The 20,594-nt window shown below is 41.0% G+C and overlaps 1 protein-coding gene across 5 annotated transcripts in view; it reads right to left on the bottom strand.

Annotated features, from left to right (window-relative positions):
• The window catches only part of MBNL2 (muscleblind like splicing regulator 2), a 106,506-nt gene that overhangs the window by 53,285 nt on the left and 32,627 nt on the right, over positions 1-20,594 (bottom strand). For 4 of the 5 annotated variants that reach the window (XM_058832691.1, XM_058832700.1, XM_058832676.1 and 1 more), the window contains exon 2: positions 14,665-15,499. The exons of the other annotated variant lie outside the window; for it this stretch is intronic. In XM_058832691.1, coding sequence (XP_058688674.1) covers positions 14,665-14,838 — 174 coding nt within the window. In that variant the 5' untranslated portion in view covers positions 14,839-15,499. The remainder of the gene's footprint in view (positions 1-14,664; positions 15,500-20,594) is intronic. 5 annotated transcript variants of the gene reach the window in all.

Consider the following 20,594-nt stretch of genomic DNA (forward strand, 5'->3'; position numbering starts at 1 on the left):
AACACAAAAACTGGTCTGTTTTTTCCCCAGCTATGTTCGCAGGTCTAATAGAAAGTATTGTCTCTCCTTACTAACCTTGAATGGCTTAGTAATTTCTCCTACTTCTGAAAGAAAAAGGGTAAGCAAAAAATCCCAAATAACCCCAGTTGCATCCCTTTCACAAAAGGGAAAACAAAGGGACAGATTTAAACAATTTGCTACAAAAAAGAGAGAACATCATGTCAAAAGCCACCATTTAAAAAAACATCTTCCAATATCCAAGGTTATCTATGACGCAAGTACTTATTATGACTTGTAGACTGAAGACTGACTTTCAGCTAAAACAGGCAGATTCAGGTGTTTTGCAGGGGATGTGTGCTGAAATATAAGATGGATATCTTCTGATTTACTACTCACAAATTTTAAGATTAATATGAGAGAAAGCCAGTCATTGCCAATTATAACTTTCACAGATACTGTAAATGTTTTTAAGTAAATTTTTAAGAGGTTTGAGCTGCATAATCAGACAAATGGTGCCTTATAGAGAGAACAGCAGAAAGTATCACCTGTAATTACACAAATTTAATAAAATTACATAAAATTTAAGCACATCCTTTCCACATTCTTTGGGAAAGGGAAAGCATGCTAAAGTTGCTGTATTTACACTGATAAATTATGGTTATCTATTTAAACTAGGGTTTTAATTAGACACAGTGTGCACATAAGAAATGCAAAATAAAAAAAAAATCAAACTAAATTTTAATAACGATTCTGCAGATACCATATCAGGAAGTTTCAGCCTCCCATTGAGATCACTTGAGGGCTTTTCTTTCATGTTCTTTGTCTATAGTTGCACAGTAATTTTTTCCATATGACAACACTGCTCTCCAAGCCAGTCTGAATGAAACAGCCAAACCTAAGAACATGCATTACCATCTAAATATCTTCATAACAACCCCGGTATTCCCATGCTCTCTATACCTGCTGTGGTTTTTATCAGGAAACAATGAGTTTAGAGAGAAGGTTGCTTCATGTCACATTTAACAGCAGCACATCTGTCCTCAGCTTTCCCCTTTCTATATGCCTGCTGTATTCGGTGGAATTTCACTGAAAAACCAACATAGTTTTCCAAACTGTGCTGTCCTCTCTGTGGCCTTCTGCTGGTATGCAGAGATGCAGAGCACCAGAGACTACTGCTAGGCCCTGCTACCTCACCAGCATCATCCTCTCTTCCTTTGGGCTGCTCTAATCACATCTCATTTCAAGCCATAAAGCCGCTTGAGATCCCAAGCATGCTGGGAACAACAGAATCTGTTAGGTATAGCAATTAATTAACTTCTGTTGAACCGAACCAAAAATCAATTTGCTACCATTTCTTTATGGCATCTGAAGATGCTACACATTTATTAACTTATTGTACTACTTTTTCATTTGATATTTCCACATCTGTATCAATAAGTTGACCCACTAAATACAATTTGGGCATGTATACAGATATATTCTGAATTAATTAACCTTCACTCGCTAGTTAATTAGCCAGTGATAACATTTCTCATTTCACATTAAAAACTTGCTGGCTACTTTCACACCCCTGATTCTCACCTGCATTGCTGAGATGCACAGCTGCTTTATAGCAAAATCAAAGCACACTGAGATACAGCTGACACAGATCACAGTGGATCTTTTTGCAACATCCAGGACTGAAAGGCAAATAACTAATTAGAAAGAACAGCCTTATTTAATTACCTAATAATAAACTCCCTTGCTCGTTAAACACATTACATATATTGTAACAGCTGGCATACTGAAGTATCTGATAAAGGAAAACCTGCTTGTACTACTGTTGGTACTTTAGGGAAAGCTGGATAAATGGTATTTTTTTTTATAGTAGTTCTCATTTGAGATACCATCTTACAGGTCCAACAGTGAGGGACTTAACTCTACTACAACAATGTCAAGGTTGGGTGAAGAAAGTGACCAAGGAAAGGTAGAAAGAGTAACCATCACTTAGAGCAGCCCTGAGTGATGAAGAAGACCAACTTACTCCTGCAGGATACAGGAACAGCCCAAGAGGGCTGCTACCCCAAAAATAAAATGAGATGCTATGAGCTTAGGACAGAACAGCATATGGTTCTTACATAAAACACAGTCACCTTTATTTCCAGGACAGTATCTTTTTTTTTTTTCCCTTCAAGTGGCTGTCTAAAGAAAAAATGCCTCAAGAAACCTAGCAGCAGGGATGGTAACTGCAAACCTCCTCCTTCCAGATGAGCACTCGCCACAGACTCTAGAGTGTTACATCTTCTCTTGCTCTCTCTTACTGCCTGCAAAATTTTTGCGGTGCTTTCTATACAACAGACAGCTTCAGTGAGGGGTGTCACCTTCCCCACCTATCATCCAGCAGCCTTTCACTGCCTTGCACACCCCTAAGTCTGCATTCCTGGTGGAAATTTCCTTCTTCCTGAAGAAAAGGAAGTCATGGTAAGTACCAACGACTCAGTAAGATACATTTGCTATTTTTAACGATTGAATACGGAAAATATAATGAAAACTAGGCTCAAGAAGCAAGTGGAGGCTAAAGGTAAGTGGGAGTGACTGTAGGCACTTTGTAACTTTGCCACATGTCTGCCCAACACCAAGACCATTACTATCATTAAATGGGTAGTGCTGCAAACATTGGCTCAAATGAAGGCAGGGCTTTACACATTTGATTGCAAATCCCAAACCCCAGTTTCTTTGTGGTTAACCGAGTTTTAAGGATCTCCTCTTGCCTGCATGCTCTAAGAACCTCTTCCATGTGGGAGGGCTTATGGGTATCTCTCTTTCTCTTACTCCACTCTAGTATTAGGCTACCTGTTTTTCAAAAACTTGTAGGAACCCTATTATCCTTGAGACTGTGATCGCTGTCAAATTTGGCTGAAACTGGCCAGTGGGTTGACAAGTTAGCAGGAGAGGAGGGAAAGAGAAGCAGACTGACTGTGTAAGCCTCATTTCCTCAAGAATCCAGGCTAAAAACAATTATAGCCAGAAGGTTCAATTAAAGAAGGAGACTCATAGACGTTTGCTGCACTTCAAACACAAACTGGTTCATGCATACTAATCAGTTAACACAGCTCTCACTGAAGGAATAAGAGTTTTGCAACAAATTAATATTTATATTGATTTAAACCAAGAACTGTGGCAGGCTGGAATTTGAACAGCATCAACATGTTCAGCATGAAGCACACAATCACCCCCATGTTCCTTCATACTAACACTAATTTACTTACATGATAAGATGCTCGCAGTACCTCCACAGCAATATCCACACACCTCCAACTCTGCACATGCAAATCCCATGCCTGCATTTTTAGTAATGCTGGCACATATGGTATGACCAGTGCTTTGAAGCACAATGTGAGGCAAAATGCATATGGGGAATAGTCTTAATTTTCATGACATCCATTATTATCCACTAGTTTGGGAAAATTACCATTAAGATACTGTTGGAAAAGCAAATATTCTTTTCTCTTTTGTATCTGAAATCAATAAACTACATGCATATTTGATGGCACTTGACAGATGTTCATATGTTCACATCTGCAAATGAAGTAAGGGAGAATTATACTTCAGAGGAAAAAGACTTCCTTGTTGTAATTTTCATGTTTTTTCAAATGTATATTCTGGTTAATTTCTAGCTTTAAAATCTTCATAAAGCATTAGTAATGGTTGTTATTTAATTCAAATTTGCAAAAGGTTGTCCATCTTTTTATTTTTAATAGGCTGAGTTCAGTGCCATGACATTCCTGTGCCTAGAGAGATTTTCTTTTTCACAGATTTACCTTTCTCATAGGTAGCAAAAAATAAGCCCAATTACATGGGTCACAACTATTTCAAACTAATAAATTTACATTAGCTGTTCATGTTACTAAGGGTGAAGTCTAAATTACCCATTGGTTCATCTCCTTCCTGGTCTCCACAAGGGCATTCTTCTGCTACAGAAAACATTTTTTTCTGAGTCTGGCCTATACCCCAGCTTTCTTCTTACCTAGGTCATCACTATGACAAATTCACTGTCCACCTTTTTACTCAAAGCAGTTTGAACCAGAGTTTCCCGTTAATAAAAGAGATAACACTGCCTCTCAAGAAGGGCTTCACTCTGTTGCCACAGAGAACCCAGCAGGACCGCTTGGAGCCTCCTGGGACATCCTGGACTGTTGCATGGTGCCAGCAAAGGCAACACACTCCTCTGACAAACCACTGAAAAGCCATCAAGAGTATCCAGGGCATCCCAAACCAGATGCCTCTGACCGGGAAACTGAATCAAGGCCAGAGACTCACATCCAATCCCCAGAAAATAAATACATATTAATTTTAAAGTGATGGCCTAATCTAGAAAATTATCTTTGAGACAAACCTCAAACAATCATGATACATCTCCTGACCTTCACATGTTATATCTGGCTTAAAAAGTTGGCTTATGTTGCATATACCCAGTTGGGTCTGAAGGCTAGGGGCCTGTTTGATAACAGTCAGTAGGGCTTGGTCCAATTTCTGACATGCTGGAGTTTATTTTTTCAGTTTCACTGTGAACCAACAGAGAAGGTCCCAGCAGCTCAGTTAGCTTTGAATCACAGCTGGGCAGTTCTTAAGGCCACTGCATATCTGTACACGTGCCACCAGCCTGCAGTGGGTAAGCTCCTCTCCTGACAACATGTAAGATGGTAAACAAGCCCATTCAGTCAGACGCACAGCTTCACTGTGGATTGCTCAGGGCCCAAACTCAATTTCAAATTAGAGTAAATAAACTGGGGTTTTACAAAGTTTAGAAGTTGCCTGGCCTATTGGACATGCAGGTGAGGTGGCAGCAAGCGCACCTGACGGGCTGCTAGGCCAGGCCATCCCTGCAGCTGCACTGCACACTGTAGATCCTCTCTCACTCAAAGCAAGAGGTCCCATGAGGAAGCAAGGGCTGAAAATTCGTAATAACTCATGAGAAAAGGAAGATTTACATTGCAGTGACTGCACCACGTCACCTGTCAGTCAGGAGCATGGCATCAGTGCTGTGCTGTCACTCAGTGTGTGAGCCTGCAGGGTGACAGCAGCCCACAGGGAGCAGGACACCTCCCTTGGGCCCCTGAGCCAGCAAGTACACACCAAGGTTTGCACCACAGCTGCTACACCCCTCATATGTTTTTCATATGCAGTATTCCACTGATTCTCTACTTCTTTGTTTTTACTGCTTGATGATTTGATCTTTCCAAGCATTAGGGCTCTCTGACTCTTGAGGCACTGCTCACATCACCTTGTCACACAACTCATTAACAAAGCAGATGAGAAGACAGTTTATTTCCACCATTATTAATTTCTTCCTTATTGTGGTCAAGACCTTGCAGGAATCTAATACTGAGTGACACACCACACCCACAGCCACAAGACAAGCATCAAGGTCAAAGAAAAGGGATACTTCTAATTGCCTTTTGTATTTCAGTTGTGGGACTTACACCTCACAGCAGGCTTTCAATGATGTTCCAAGATCTCTAAAACCACAACAGTTTTCCTCTTATTGCAATAGGTTTCCAATAAAGTCCATCTCCTCAAAAGAAGGTGCCAGTCCTCATATGAGGGAATAACAAGTTGGAAGAGGGCACAGTTGTCAAATAGACTTGAAAATAAACTTCCTTATTCCTATGTTGATTTTTAGATTTGAAGTATCTTTGCAATGCTGGGGATGAACTGGACCAATAGGAATACAGGTATTGTCTCTGCTAGGCTTTTCCATCAGACAAGCACAGCCTTGTCTTTCGTATTTTATGATGCAAAGTATAACAGCTTAGGAAGAACAGCTGATGCCCGAGCTGAGAGAAAGCTACACACACAAGGCCAAGGGGAAAAAAAAGCACCTGGAATGAAAGAGGAACCACCTGCCAGAAAAATAAAGGAGTAGGTGGGGAGACCTGGAGAGAGCAAGCCTGTGGGAACAGTGAGTGACCTGAGTTAATAGGGAGCGTGGGGGAGGAGTGGGCAGTGAGCAATTGCTCTTGTGTTCAAAATCCTAGTGATGGGATGAGTCAGAGACTCTGATTGAATTTTGCCTTCACTACACCCACAAACTGGTTATTATAAGGCTTAGGGGAACATGGATCGGTGCAGCAACAAAAACTACACAGTGAATTGATGGGTATATGAAGCACCCCGGAGTGCCTGAAAATCTGAAGAACATCTGGCAAACACCATGCCCTTTCATACAAGGTTTCCTGTGGCCATAACTAATCTGCCTTGCCGCTCTTCTTCACATAATAAGATTTAGACTGATAACTGAGTGGCAGCTGCATCTGATGTGAAGGGGTATGGCACAGTACTTAGAAATGCTCTTTGCAAGCCTCCCCAGGCCAGATCACTGGCTCAGCCAGCTCTAACACAGGAGTGGAAACAGCACTGGTAACACCCCCTGCTCCGTTCCCATCTGGGAACTGCACTAGCAACACCCCCTCACTCTCCTCAGGTGGCCCTCCCAGGCCAGAGGTAGGTAGGACTACAACAGGCTGTTGTGACACACCTGCTCTGAAAAGCGCCTGCTCTGAGCACTGAGAGGCTTTGCCACTTAACCACACCCTGGGGAACAGAGCCTTCCCCTGACTCCAGAGAGAAGGAAAGCCCGTGTAACTCACTATCCGACTGCATTCTCCTTTGAAAATGGAACTTAAGTTATAAAAAGGTGCGCAGTTTTAAAATCTGGCAGGTCAGGTGGTGACAGGTGACAGCAGCGATGGCCAGGACAGCTTTGTGCTCTTGGTGCTGCTGCTGAGAAAGACAAATGAGGAAACAAAACAGGGCCTTGAAGGAGACACACAGCTTTTGTAGCAGGCTATGCAATGAACTTCAACTGGTTCAATGAACTTCAACTGGTTCAACTTCTCTGCTCTTCACAGTCTCGGTCTGAAGGCAGACACATGGGCAGCAGGTTAAGACTTGATGACTTGATGGCTAGTGGTCCTCTACCACAGAGACCAGCCCTTGGCTTAGCTTCAGGTTAAGCCCCACAGGTGGCTGGGATGAGCTGTGCCTCCAACTTTGTTCTGAGATAAATCAGAAATGTTCCTCTCAGCAGAGACAAACCCTAGCAAGGAAGATGGTGGCCCCTGCAATGATCAATGGCCTTTTAAAAAAAAAAAATTTAAAAAAAAAATTTAAAAAAGCTGAATACCATGTAATACAACAGCTAAAGGCTTACTGCAGTTTCTCTCTTTACCAATTAAAGTCAAGCTCATGAATTTTTAAGTGTGTCAGCCCAGCAGTTCAGCTACTTGGTTTTTAATTTTACCTTCTTTTTAACCCTTTTAACCCAGAAGAGCTGGCATGGAGACAGCTTCATGAATAGATAAGAGGGAGACAAACAGGAAAAAGGAAGTATTAAAGGAACTTTTGCTTGCTGAGGACTACAGGGGAACATAGAGAGTTTTTATCAGAAAACAAACAAGAACAGGTGATTAAACAAATAACAAATACTAAGCTCAGAGATAAAGGAGGGGGTCTTCAAAAAAAGCTTATCAGTTCTTAAACCCCTTTTACCTCAGTTTATGCTGGTAATTTAAGATGGTGCTGCCCAAATCTGTGGTTTCAACTACAAATTTAATGCAGTTCTTCCCTTTCCTTTGGATCAACTCAAGTTGCATGGCTGCAAGATGACCTGAACAGAGTTGAAAATGGGGAGCTAGCTGTGATAGGCCTGCATGTAACCACCTCTTTTTAGCAGCTGCTCACAGTTTCCTGGATTTGGTATAAGGTGAAATATAGTCTCAGGAAATAGAATGGCATCATTCCATGCAGCACTTTATTCTGAGTGCAAAAATTGCCATAGCCTGAAAAAGCAGGGCCTTTGGGAATCAAACCTGTCCTGAGAACAGCATTTCCACAAAGCAGATTTAAAACCTTCTCTCATAAGGCTTCCTTTGAACTCACTAGGGAGAAACATGTCCCTTCCAGAGTCAAGTCAGTGGAAAAAAACCCACCCAGTTTCATCCTTAGGACAATTCAGAGGAGAATCTCTTCTGTTTTACAAGTACAAGAATTGGGGGTATCCATGAGATGGGGAGGTTTGAAAAGAACAACTGAAGTTGGTTTCCACACTGTACGTAATGAAGTTGTGGAGGTGCTTACTGTTCATGCTGAATGTGAGCATGGTTAAAAAGCAGGACAAATCCAGTGGAGAGATGGTGACTGAGAGCTATTAGGTACAAGCATGCCATGTCTGGCTCTCAATGTCCCTGGGCAGCACATCCCTAGGAGCCAGCAAAGCACTCCAAGAAGCCACTGCATGTTTACACACCACATTCAAGACATCCATTATTGGCCATTACTGGGTCACTGGGCTAAATGGGGCTTTAGTCAGCCCCAGGGTGGCCACTGATATTCTGAACACAGAGGGAACCCACAGAGTTAATTCAGTCAGAATTAATTCCACAGAGTTAATAGAGTTATCTAAAACTGGCCTTGATTGGCACTTTCTTGTCAAGCCCACACTTTGCAGAAACTCAGACACATGAAAGCTTCTGCCAGGTAGTGTTCTCAGACTACCTAGAGACTATTGGACATTTTACAAGAAAAAAAAGAGGTGGGTGAAAAAGAAAGTACACACCAAAGTTGCTCTGCAGGAAGAGTGAGACCTGGATTCTGTATCCTCCATCTGAAAAGTTATACCCTGCAAGTTCCACATCCCCAGAGCCCACAGCTACTGAAAAGGGCAGCCTATTCCCCAACATCCTGCTGAAACTGGGTCACTGTGAAGCAAAGCAGGCAAAATTCATGGGCCCAGGAGGTATAAGCCACTCTGTCGCCCAAGAGAAATTACTTTGCCCATTTCAGTCATTCTTTCCCACCAGCTGTGGGCACAGTCCTTGAACTCACCTTGTCTGTGAATGGTGTCACACCACATAACCAAGTGATGGACAGAAATTCAGCCAGCTAGGACACTATAAACAGTCATTTAAATGCTTTCTAGTATAGACAAAACTAGCTAATCCCCTTTCCATGCTCATCTATAGTCTGTTCAGAATGCTTCACCTGCCAAATGTGAGCAGGTATTACTTACTTCAAATTGTGAAATGATCCTGAGTCCCTGACAATTGTAAAACATTTAGAGACCCACAAAAGAATTACAGGAAGACAAATTACTACCTACTGCCTCCCAGCTCTGAGCTCGTTCTTGTACAAACACCCTGCTCACTTTACAAGCATTTTTCCCCCTTTTTCTAAATAAAGCTGAGGCCATCTTAAAAAGATTATTTTCAGTTCCATATCTTTCAACATAGTGGATGTTCCTAAAATTTCTTTTTTTTTTTTTTTTTTTTTTCCCAGTAACCTTTTAACTTGGTAAGCAAGTCTCTGCACAGCTTTCAATTACTTTTTATTCTGTGGTGCCTGTATCTGAGACCAGATAGAAATATTCTTAAAAGGCTTTCATGAAAATGCAGATGACCAGTTCACAGTAGTCTGCTGGCTCAATAAATAGAAGAGTTTGAAGTGTTCAGGCACTCTGAAAAAGTTATCTGGAGCCCTAAAGAAGCTTTTGTTTCCTTGTTACCACCATAGAACTTGCAACAACAGTATCTTGAAGATACCATCTCTGTTACCTGTATTAACTTAGACAACATATCCTTTTAGTAGCTGACCTGAAGAAAGGGTATAAATCTGAGTCAAGAAATGACACCAGGACTGAAAATTCAGACTTGCCTGCAAACGTAAGAGTTAACTCTAAGCAAAATGCACATGTTTGTATTTTCTTATCTGCCAAACTTCCCCCTTTTCCCCCTCCTAAACATCACCATTCGTTTTAATGTGTTTTTTTTAATTATTCCAATTAAAATACAGCAAGATGTTGCATGTCTTATCCTCACACATTATATTATATATCAGTATTCCTTTGAAAGGATTTTGTTCTTTACTACTAACAGGTCAAGAAAGCCTTGAAAACAGACTTGCTTATAGTGTCCACCCTGAAGGGATCTAAATGGGATATATTAAGTGCTATACATCCACGTCATTCAATTTTAGATTAAGCTACTTCAGCCCAGGGAGAAGTATAAAATCATAAATGAAGCACTTTCTGAAATTCAAGCTTTTGGGTTAGGCAGGTCACTTCACAGACCCTTCCAAAGGCATCCCAAGGGGAGCCTGTAAGGGCTCCAAAAAGGTTTCAGGATGGTTACGGCAGCAGACGAGGCTCTGGCAGTGCATCCTCAGCACCCTTTACCTTCCCACCTGACACCAGGGCTCAGGGCCCTGCCAGGAAAGGTCCCCTTCATTCACCTCAAGCACAGTGAACCAGATTAGGCTGGAGACACTTTCATCCTGCACATCAAGCTCACCAAGTTCATTTGCTCACAGTACAGATTTGGGTGTGTTTGTGTGGCCACACTGGTGACCCAGTCATGTAGGGCTTCTGCTGGAGGGAGCCTCGTTGCTGGCAGCCACACTGTGGCCAGCTAATGGGCACACCTCTGTCCAATTGCTACTTCCACCACCCATGGGGTGGACGGGGATGATCTGCCTGCATTGTCCTAATACCCCACAAATGCCCTGCTCTGAACAGAGCAGACTCTGTCCTTTACCAGAGAGGGAGAAACAAATGTTGAGCTGCCTCTCAGAAGGCCATGCAGCAAAACCTGGCTTGAAACCAGCAGGTTCCTGGCCTGAATCTGACCCAGGCTCATTAGTCTTTAGCTATTTCTGTCTAGCCTGGAGCATCTCACAGATGAAGGATATTCAGAGCCCAGACAGTCTTCCACAGTGAGCATTTTGGCTCCTCAAAGCTGTAATCAGTCCAATGAGTTGCTGTTGCAACTTTTGCTGGGTTTAAAGTCAAGTATTGCAAGGACAGGTATTGGGAGCCAAAACTGCCTTCTCAGTTAAAAGTAAACAGGATCCATTACATTTTGTTGAGCTTTTACTTGGTGCCACCAGAACTACTAATATACTTCTTTAATACAGGAAAATTTTGATTATGGCGCAATTATGTTACTCCAGAGGGCCAGCCTAAGGCCACAGCACTGGCACTGGTAGAAGTGATCCAGTGCTCCACTGGTGCCACATAGCCCCTCCTCTCTTCTGCAGCAACTACAGCAACAATTTATCCAATCCCTATTTCCAAACTGGTACACTGCACAATCACAAAGATATCAGTGGGAGCACAAAGGAGGGCATGGTATGACATGGAGGCAAGTGTCCCTGGCTGGGATTACATCCTTTGGCCCCAAAGCCAGCTTTTGCTGGCTTAGAAAAATCCTAAAAGTACAGGAAAGTCTATGTGAAGGTGCTTCTGGTGACACAGTTGCAGGATAGTTGAAGTTGAAAAGGTCCTCTGGATGTCATCTGGTCTCCAGCAGGGTAACCTAGAGATAACTGCTCAAGGACTAAATCTTCAACAGTTTTTGAGTGTCTCCAAGGATGGAGACTCCACAACCTCTCTGGGCAGCCTGTGCCAGTGCTCGGCCACCATCACAGTGAAAAAGTGCTCCCTGATGTTCAGAGGGATCCTCCTATGGTTCAGGTTGTGCTTGTTGCCTCCAGCCCTTTCACTGGGCATCACTGAGCAGAGCCTGCTTCTGTCCTCTTTGCACCCTCCCTGCAGGTATTTATATACATTGATGGGGTCCCCCTGAGCCTTCTCCAGCTCTCTGAGACTTGCCTTATTAGAGGGATGCTTCAGTCTCTTCATCATCATCTCTGTGACCTTTCACTGGACTCTCTCCTGCAGCTTCACCCTAGTGCCCTGGTAGTCTGATCCACCTGGCAGATACTGATAGCATGCTCCCTTGTCTGCCCTGGAAATCTGGGAAGAAGATGGCATGCAGGGGAGCATACATCCCTATCCAGAACAGGGGCTCTTTTGGTCAATCAGTGTGTAAAGGAGAGTCTGTCTCAGAGTCCTGTATCTTGTGTTTGACTGACTTCTAAGGGTGCAGCTGTAACTACCAGGCATCACCTAAATGTAACATAACTCCATCATAGACTAAAAAAAAAAGTTCTGTCTTTTCTGGGTAGAAAGATGTTTATCCAGAGACTCAGCATAATTTATTTTTACAGCAGGTATACCAAAGCAAGACAGTTAAAAGGCTAAGTCTCCAGAGCTCTAGATGCTATATAAATAAATGCTGAAAAATTGCCTGCATTAAACTGTGGTTCAACATTCAGCAAGGAAAATAGCTCATGTTTTTTTTTTAATTAAATTCTGATTTTATCTATAATTCTAGACTGTTCTGCTTGTTCATTTACATGAAAAGTCATCCCACTTGTTGAGTGCCAAAGCCTTATTCTGAAACTGTATGATTAACACCAGTACTTCCAAAAGCTACGTATCAGTTTTATGTTACTAACCTAAAGTCCGTTAGCCCGCAATATAAGCAAACTGAGCTAACCAGGCACACACATTCTTGCTGTGGATATGCCAATTTACAAACATTCTTCTGAATAAATGAGATCATGACTGTGAGGACACCAGTCAGCACAGCCCAGAGCCGTGCACTCACAATGGTCCTAAACAGTTTCCTGTGCACAGCAGGATCAGGTAACACATGGAAATGCACAACTCCAACTCATGCTCAGGGCCAAGCAGCTGCACTTGAAGGCACTGTTGTCCCACTATGGGATTTCCTTCAACCTCTAGCAGAGCTGTTGGGAAGAAACCCGTGCCTCCACCTCTGCTGCTTCAGGTCACAATATAAGTTCTTGCTATAATCCCATCTTTCCCAGCAATCTAATCCATTAGACTCAACTAGACGATGCAAGGTGGAAGGCACAGGTGCATGCTCTCTTCTGCATGAGAGAGGGCGATTATGGTCAGTGGGACAGAGCAGCACCATTTCAGCCACCAGAGCTGGGCTGGAGTGGGCTGGCCCTTCAGGACAGATGTCCTCCCACACTAGGTCAAAACACAGCTGCTCGCTTTAACTACATTTTTTTACAGGGTTTTGGACTTCTCTCCACTAAGCAATGATGCTGGTTTGTCAGTAAGTTATCCACTGCAATCCCTCAGGATTTCTCTTCATGGTATTATTAGCTTAGTCTATGACTCCAGTTTTTATTTGCAGACAATAACCATCCCTGAACAAAAGTCTCCAGCTTGAATAGTTGGCAACTCCGCTGTGAGTGCTCAGTACTATCAGGGAGAGCGATGCTGTCCTCAGGCAGCAAGGACAGGTGCATCGCTGCTTTGGCCAGGATGATGCAGTAGCAGCACCTCTTTCACTGCAGAGCCACTGTCCTGCCAGCCCAGAGGTGACCGAGCCCTGCTGCTTATCTCCAACCTCCCAGCCACAGAACCAAGACTTTACAACACATAAAAATAGTACATAAAAACCCCCTTCCACTGACCTGCTTATTTTTGGTAAAATCAGAGTATTGCTCACTTGCTGCAGACACCAGTCTGCTTGTTTAAAAAAAAAATTATCCCATTGGCAGACAACCAATATACAAGAACATCTACAAAGAAGCTGTTACAGTTTATCGTGCAGTAATCCATGGATTAAGGTCATTAATAGCCCTCGATGACATACTGCCATGACTCCAAAGGTGCTCTTCTGGCTTACAGGCTTTACAGAACACAACCCCCTCACAAACATTTGCCCTGAGATACTGTCTTCTGAATCTTCAAAAGAAAAGAAGAAATGAGAAAAAACAGAAGGCAGATGCCTAGCACAATATCATGCATTGCACTAAAAAAAAGAAAAAGTTATAATGGCAATAGACCATGCTGAATTTTCTTGTCTTTCTGACTGATGCTTTCACAGTAGAAGAGTTGTTGGTAACTGAAATTTTGATCCTCAGAGCTAAAATAGCAAGCCAAGACATTCTCTCATGCCCAGAAGATAAAGCCATAAGTAAAACTTGCAAAATAAAATCTGAAATTCTCAATTTTACCCTTTAATTATCTATATGAAATAAGCTTTCTCCTTCTGTTGACACAAGAACACAAATCCACATCATGGAAAACATTGTGTACTCCTCAAATCCCAGGGGGTCATTAATCTTTTTTTATGCAGTCCATGAACTATTTTCACTGAATATTTTAAAACAGTTTTCTAAAGCATGCCTGATGTCATTAGGAAGTCAGAAGAAGCTGATGCCCTAACAATATAATTGCTAAATATCCTCCAAAGAAGAGAATACCTTTGCTGTTCCTAAACTTCTGCTCATAATTGCACTATCCATACATGTAATTATCAATGCTATTAATTTACCTGAGTCTCCAATACCAAGAGTAAACAACCCTTTGTGTCAAATCTGAAGTAATAGATAGACTTTTCTCACTTCTGCTGATCTAAAGGAAAAAATCTGCACTCTTTCCATATGATTTGTTTCTTTAGGACTCTGGGAATGGCATAGTATTGTGCCACTGTGTATTTTCATTTACCATGAAACAATTATAATTCATAAAATCTACTCGGGAAAATACAATTGTCCTACCAGCTGCAACCAATTCTGTATCCCACAGTCACATGCAATTTTTGTAAACAACATAGTGACATTTGAAAAAAAACAAACAAAAACCTTAGAAAGAAATCTTAAAAGGTTCAGTAAATAAACGTTATGATAAACAACATTTGTTTCAATATACATCTTACCAAGAACAATCACTCATCATTTCCTATTTTACTTTCACTACCATGTAGTAGCATTTTCACTACACATGCAGTTTCTTTTTCTTACCTTTAAGGAATCAAAGCAGGCAATAACTCTTCCATTTTCAACCTGGCAACTTTTAGGGGGGTGTGCAAATTTGCATTCTTCATCAGAGCGTGAACAAGTTCCCCTCTGAAACTGCCTGCACACTTCTAATGTCAGCCATTTTGTATCTCTTACGGGAGCAACATTCAAAGCCATGATGAGAAGCTGATTTTGAACTTGTAAGTTGCTGTCAGGTGAATTATGCTGAAGAAATTTCCAAAACTAATGACAAAGGAAAGGGGAGGGGAGGGTGGTGGGGAGGGAATCAGAAAAAAATAACTTCAATTCTAATTGAAAAGAAAGTTAAAAAAACAAACAGCGGGGGACGATTAACGACGTTCAACACACGCAAAGCAGACCAAGCAGAGAAAGTTTATCAGCAAGCAGTCACTCATCAATCATTAAGTCCCGCTTGTAGACTTTTGGCTGGGAAAACACATGCTCAGTCGCATTTCTGTCTGTAAAACACGTGGGTTTGTTGATTGTAATCACGGATGCACCGGTTTTAAGCCAAGGTCCATCAGTGCAATGGCACTCCTTGATAGAATAGCAGTCCTCTGATGGTTGCTTGCCGGTATTGATTACCCGAGAAAAGCAATGCAGTCATTTGCTCATGTCCCAGGAATAATAATAATAATCCTTTTTCTGCTTTCAGTTTCCCATCAACTAATTGGCAAATGGAGACAGCTGAGGTATCTTCTGCCAGGTGTAAGGTGAAGGCAATGTCTGGCTGGCAAAGACGGGATTTTGAGAACACGGGTGTAGCAGTCCTCGCTCGTAAAAGTGACTTGGCAAAGGCACTTTTTAAGTCACTGACCTGACAAAACAAATACAGCATCAGTTCACGTGCAACTTATACAAATCAACATTATGAAACCTACAGTCCCTTTTTATCACATATTATAAACATACAGCCAAAGTTGACTCCTTTTTAATAAATAAATAAATAAATAAATAAAATCATCCTCCTTTGTGAAGTTACACATGACAAGGGAATAACCAGTTGAGCCACGTACTGCAGCAATATTCCAGGCAGCAATCCAAAAGTTGGGAATGATTTAAATAGATGAATGTGGCAGACACAATAATTAGGCACGCTAGTTGTGAAACAATTTAATCAAATGTGCTTAGTCTCCAAAACTGTATACAAGAACCCGTTTCCATTAATTTATCACTTGGCCCTTTAGATTGTGTTACTACATTATAAGTTGTTACTCGTTATTTGTTCTTCCTTAGAAATGAGGATGGTAGTCAGATTTTTTATGTCTCCCTCTATTTCTCAAGAAAAGAAAACACAAAAAGTCTTTCCAAAATTATAGGAAATAAAACCTTCCATATGCAGACAATGGAGTTCGTTTTCCCATTAACCTAGAGGCTGTTCCCTTCATGAAAGGGCTCAACCACCAAGTCACCATGCTCCAATGAGTCCTTTCTAATATGAAGCAGCCTTTAGCTAAATATTCTTTTGATTTATTTAGGCTTTGTGTACCTCTACAAATACATCCTTCAGCATCAAAACCTCAGATTCCAATATGGCACTTAAACTATCTGGGGACTGTAAAATACCTATGCTATTTTACAGAAAAACAGATCTGAAAATCAAAGGGTTAGATATTACAAAAAATTTTAACCACTAACTATATTTTATACATAGACAGTGAAACCATGAACATGATGTTTCCTTCTATTCAGCTTCAAAGGAACACAACTTTTACTTTGCAAATACCAGCCAGAAACAGTTGATGGATTATTTTTGTGCAAGGAAAAAGAAAAGAGGAAGGACTGGAACAAGTGAGATTTTAAAATACATCAATAAAAATAGTTCTAAAAACACTGTCAGCTTTTCCATGTCAGAACAGTTACCATTTTGTGCTTGGATTCATTGGTCTTAATTGAAGTCAGTATTGTTAGTTAAGTGAGTAAGAATTACTCATACCCAGTTTCAGGATCAGATCCCAGATCTGACTTCTAGGTCTTCACGTGAAAAGGCTTTTCTATTACTTAGCAATGCTACCAGAAGGGTTTTACTATACGACCAATACTTACACCAAAAGTTCTTATTGCTAGCATGAATAAAAGCAATGCAATGCTAATTGCTCAAAAATTCAGTTTCAAGTCCAATGTGCAATAAGAAGGGTCTGGATGACACTTAGCTTTACTTGGTCATAAAGAACAACATGGTGCAAGAGAACCAGTAAATTTTGAAATAATTCTATGCTATTACAGTACAGTACATAAATTAAAAAATCCTCAAATTAAATATTCCATCAATGTTGTCTGACAGCATCAATGAAGAATGAGATTAAGCTGAAAGCATACAAAAAGGTGAGAAAATACTCATAACCGATGAAAAGGAAAGAGAGGAGGAAAGACAAGAAGAGCCTCTCCACAAGGGCTTGTTGAGCTTGTTGATAGCTTGTTGGGCTGATGATTTAGCTGGCTAAATGTAAAAGAGGAAATACTCTCCCTGGAGCCACACATTCCAATTCAGAAATGTCAGTAACGGTTTTCAGTAATAGCTGTAGGAGACAGACGGAAATTTTGGGAAAAGGGTAAATGTTGTACCGCACACTGCTGAAAGTCACAAGTAGTAATACTCTGCAGGGCTGCACACCATAAAATTGACAAAGTTGTTTCTCAAGTAGTAGGTGTTAAGACTGAAAAAAACCAGACACAGCGTGTGGCAGCAAAGCAAACAGCACACAGTATGGAAATGGCAGTAGCCATGGCTTTTAAAAACATGAAAAGCAGAATCACATATGAGATTTGTGAGACTACGGCAAGAATTCATACCAAAAAGCATTTGGGGTTGGAGGGTAGAAGAGTGAAACACATCATCCTCTTTCTTACCCTCATGCTACATCAAGATTTTCTAAAGAAAGGGAAACATGAAAAGTTTGTCTCAAAAATCCATGTCTTGTCAAACATAACAATGCCATCTGATTTCTCAAGAGTCATCAAGTGCCTCAAGAGTTTCTAATGGCGCAAACTCAGGAGACAGGACTGAGTCCTTTCTGAAGGAGGCCATGCCTTCAGCAGGAGGCAAATGCAAACATGGTGAGGATAGAATAGTTTGGAGTGCTTCATCCCTACCACTTCCATGACCTACGTGTTCACAACCACATGCTAGGCAGTTGGGACACCTCCTCTGCCCATCACCTGCACCAGGAGAACCAAGGAAGAGATGCTGTCTTGAAAATTTGAACATAAGGGATGCAAAATGAGGAGAAGGGAGAGAAAAAACAAAGCAGGGAATGAAATTATGGGAGAAGCCAAGAAATGCAGAATTCAATATTATGAGGAAAGTGCTCAAGAGAAGGAAAAAAACAGAGAGGAAGGTAGGAAAAGGAAATGGCTGGCTGTGAAACAGAGACGAAGGGAGAGACTTTATAGGAAATGGAAGAAAGATGGAGAAAGGTTGTCAACATCGGAAGAGAGAGGGACAAGAAGAAATTTTAGAAGGAAAGCAGAAGACACTGTGGTTACAGGAAAAAATCCAGCAGTTTGAGTAAACAGGGACGTAAATAACGGAAAATAATGGAATTTACATAAGAAAATATTACAACAACAACCATAATAATCCTCAATAAAATGCCTGCCAGGCCACATGCCATTATTAACATCATAGCTTAACCTGACCTTGTGTGTTGCAAAACCCACCCATCTGGAGAAAACCAGTGGCTCCAGCAAATGCAAACTCTTCTCTTCTTCCCATTATTTCTAATTGTGTCCCAACATGTCAGCCAGAGTTAGCTGTCCTGCCAAAATCAATGGTACCTCACCAGCATAAAACCCTCAGCACCAAGTGTCCCTTATCCTGGCAGAAGGTTTTGTTTGCTTGATGGTTTTGTTTAGTTGTTTTGTTATTATCATGAATGATCCCCTCCCAACTGTAGCTAAACAATCTATCAAAACTTACAACAAACAACTGAGCTGCAAAATATTCTTACTTACTGAAGATGAAGGAAGTAATCAACATAAGAACAAATTATTTTTGTCTTTTTACAAATATTATTGTTTATTTTCAGTTTCTCACACGGTTGAATCAATGGAATTGATCAAGAATGCACACTTACTAAAGCAGTTTTTTGTAGGTTAAGTGAAATTAAATTCATGGACATGTGTTTGTAAAAGCTATTTGGCTTCGGATCCCTTTTAGGATAAGCATCACTTCCCTTTCGCAGAAAGCTAGCAAGGCATAGGAGTAGAAGGCCTTTGTCAAGGTTAAGAAAAGAAAACCCTTTTAATTTTAAACAAGACAAAGCACACAGACACTAGAAGCCCATAGAAAAAAATTCTCAGAGGAATATGGGGCAGACAGCCTCATCTCTGGGAACTGCAAGTGAATACAAAGCCCCGCCCTATTACAAACCAGGTGGATCTTTCAGCTGGAAAAGCTCTTTTCAGCTCTTGCTATCTACAAAATATGAAATGCTTGGGTCCATTGGTAATTTGTTTTACTAATCAGCCAGATTATGTGGCAATGGATTACGCAGTATCTGACAGTGAAGCTGAGACATCCTGAACATGATGTATTCATGCTTCAGTAGACAACATGTAGCAATGAACAAAGACCTCATCTTCAAAAGTCATGTATCTGATGACTTCCAGTAAAGGAGCACAATCCTCTACATGGTCTCACCACAGACCTCTAGAGGAACCACTAAGCCCACTTGAAAGGTGTTAAAACAGTTTTACACTTTTTGAGGTTTAAACACTCTGTATTATTCATCACATTAAAATGTTCAGTAAGAGATGTCAACACTGGGGGTCAATTTGTTGCTCCTACTGTCAAAATTTATCAATTTATATATTTCTCCTATAAATATATCAGAAACTCAAGAATTATAAAGTTAGAAAACCCTCAGTTGTACTTAGAGAGGACCATACAGTTTGAAGTATATGAACTCTTTTTTCCCAGACAGAAGAGATATACTAAATATATTTAGCCTTATAAGTTTGATAATTTGTAAACAATACACTGTTTTAAAAACAAGGAAACAAAAAGACAAACCCAAAACATCCCCCCAGACCCCAAAGACTCACTATGCTGTGAAAGCAAGGTGAGCCTTCTCTAGGTCACGAGCAGGGAGAAACATGTTGGCTTACAGACTGCTGCCCAAATTCTGTTGAACTCAGGTGGGAAAAAACTCACCTTCAGGACCTATCTACATTGACCAAAACTCACCTGCTGGATACTCCAATGCCAAGACAATGTATTGAGAACTTAGTTTTCAAACCCAGCGTGCACATACTGCCACTCTTCAGAGACAAACTGTTTTCTTAGCCAAATGTGAGATCTTTTTCAAGGAAGACCAAGGTCAACTCTCTAACCTGAGGGAAATGATACTGTACAGTTTTAAACCCTTAGCCCAAAGCAGATTGCTGCTACAACTTTTATCCATTTACACATAAACAAAAACTAATTTTGCTTTCTTCCAAAAAATCATGTTCATAGTCTTAAATTTCAAAAACTTTTTAACAAAGAAGCAGTAACAATGGCCCCGCTGGAGACACCAGGCCCAAAAAATTTCATGGCAAAATTTTAAGGTCTGGTTGGAAGCAGCAGAAAATAGGCTCTGCACACCTAGGCAGGATTAACCATAAGCATCACTAGCTTCACACTCCACAGCACAAGTTCATGAGGCAGCAATGTCTTGACCACATACTACTTTAACTCAGATTCTCATGATGTTCCTTTTAGTTCAGGAAATAAACTGACCTCTAAGAAATAAATAGCTTAGCCACTTCTTTCAGCCTGGACTTACTAGTTTCGAATCAGTGATTTTACCTGGGTCAGATGATGTGGGACAAAACACAACCATTTCCAGATGCCTCAGGACATCTGAAAACACAGATTAACCAATGTGTCCCACTCCAAGATGCATCTTCAGACTACAGACAAGAATTGT

The sequence above is a fragment of the Poecile atricapillus genome, chromosome 1 (genome assembly GCF_030490865.1).
Source record: "Poecile atricapillus isolate bPoeAtr1 chromosome 1, bPoeAtr1.hap1, whole genome shotgun sequence".
Classification (NCBI taxonomy): Eukaryota; Metazoa; Chordata; class Aves; order Passeriformes; family Paridae; genus Poecile; species Poecile atricapillus.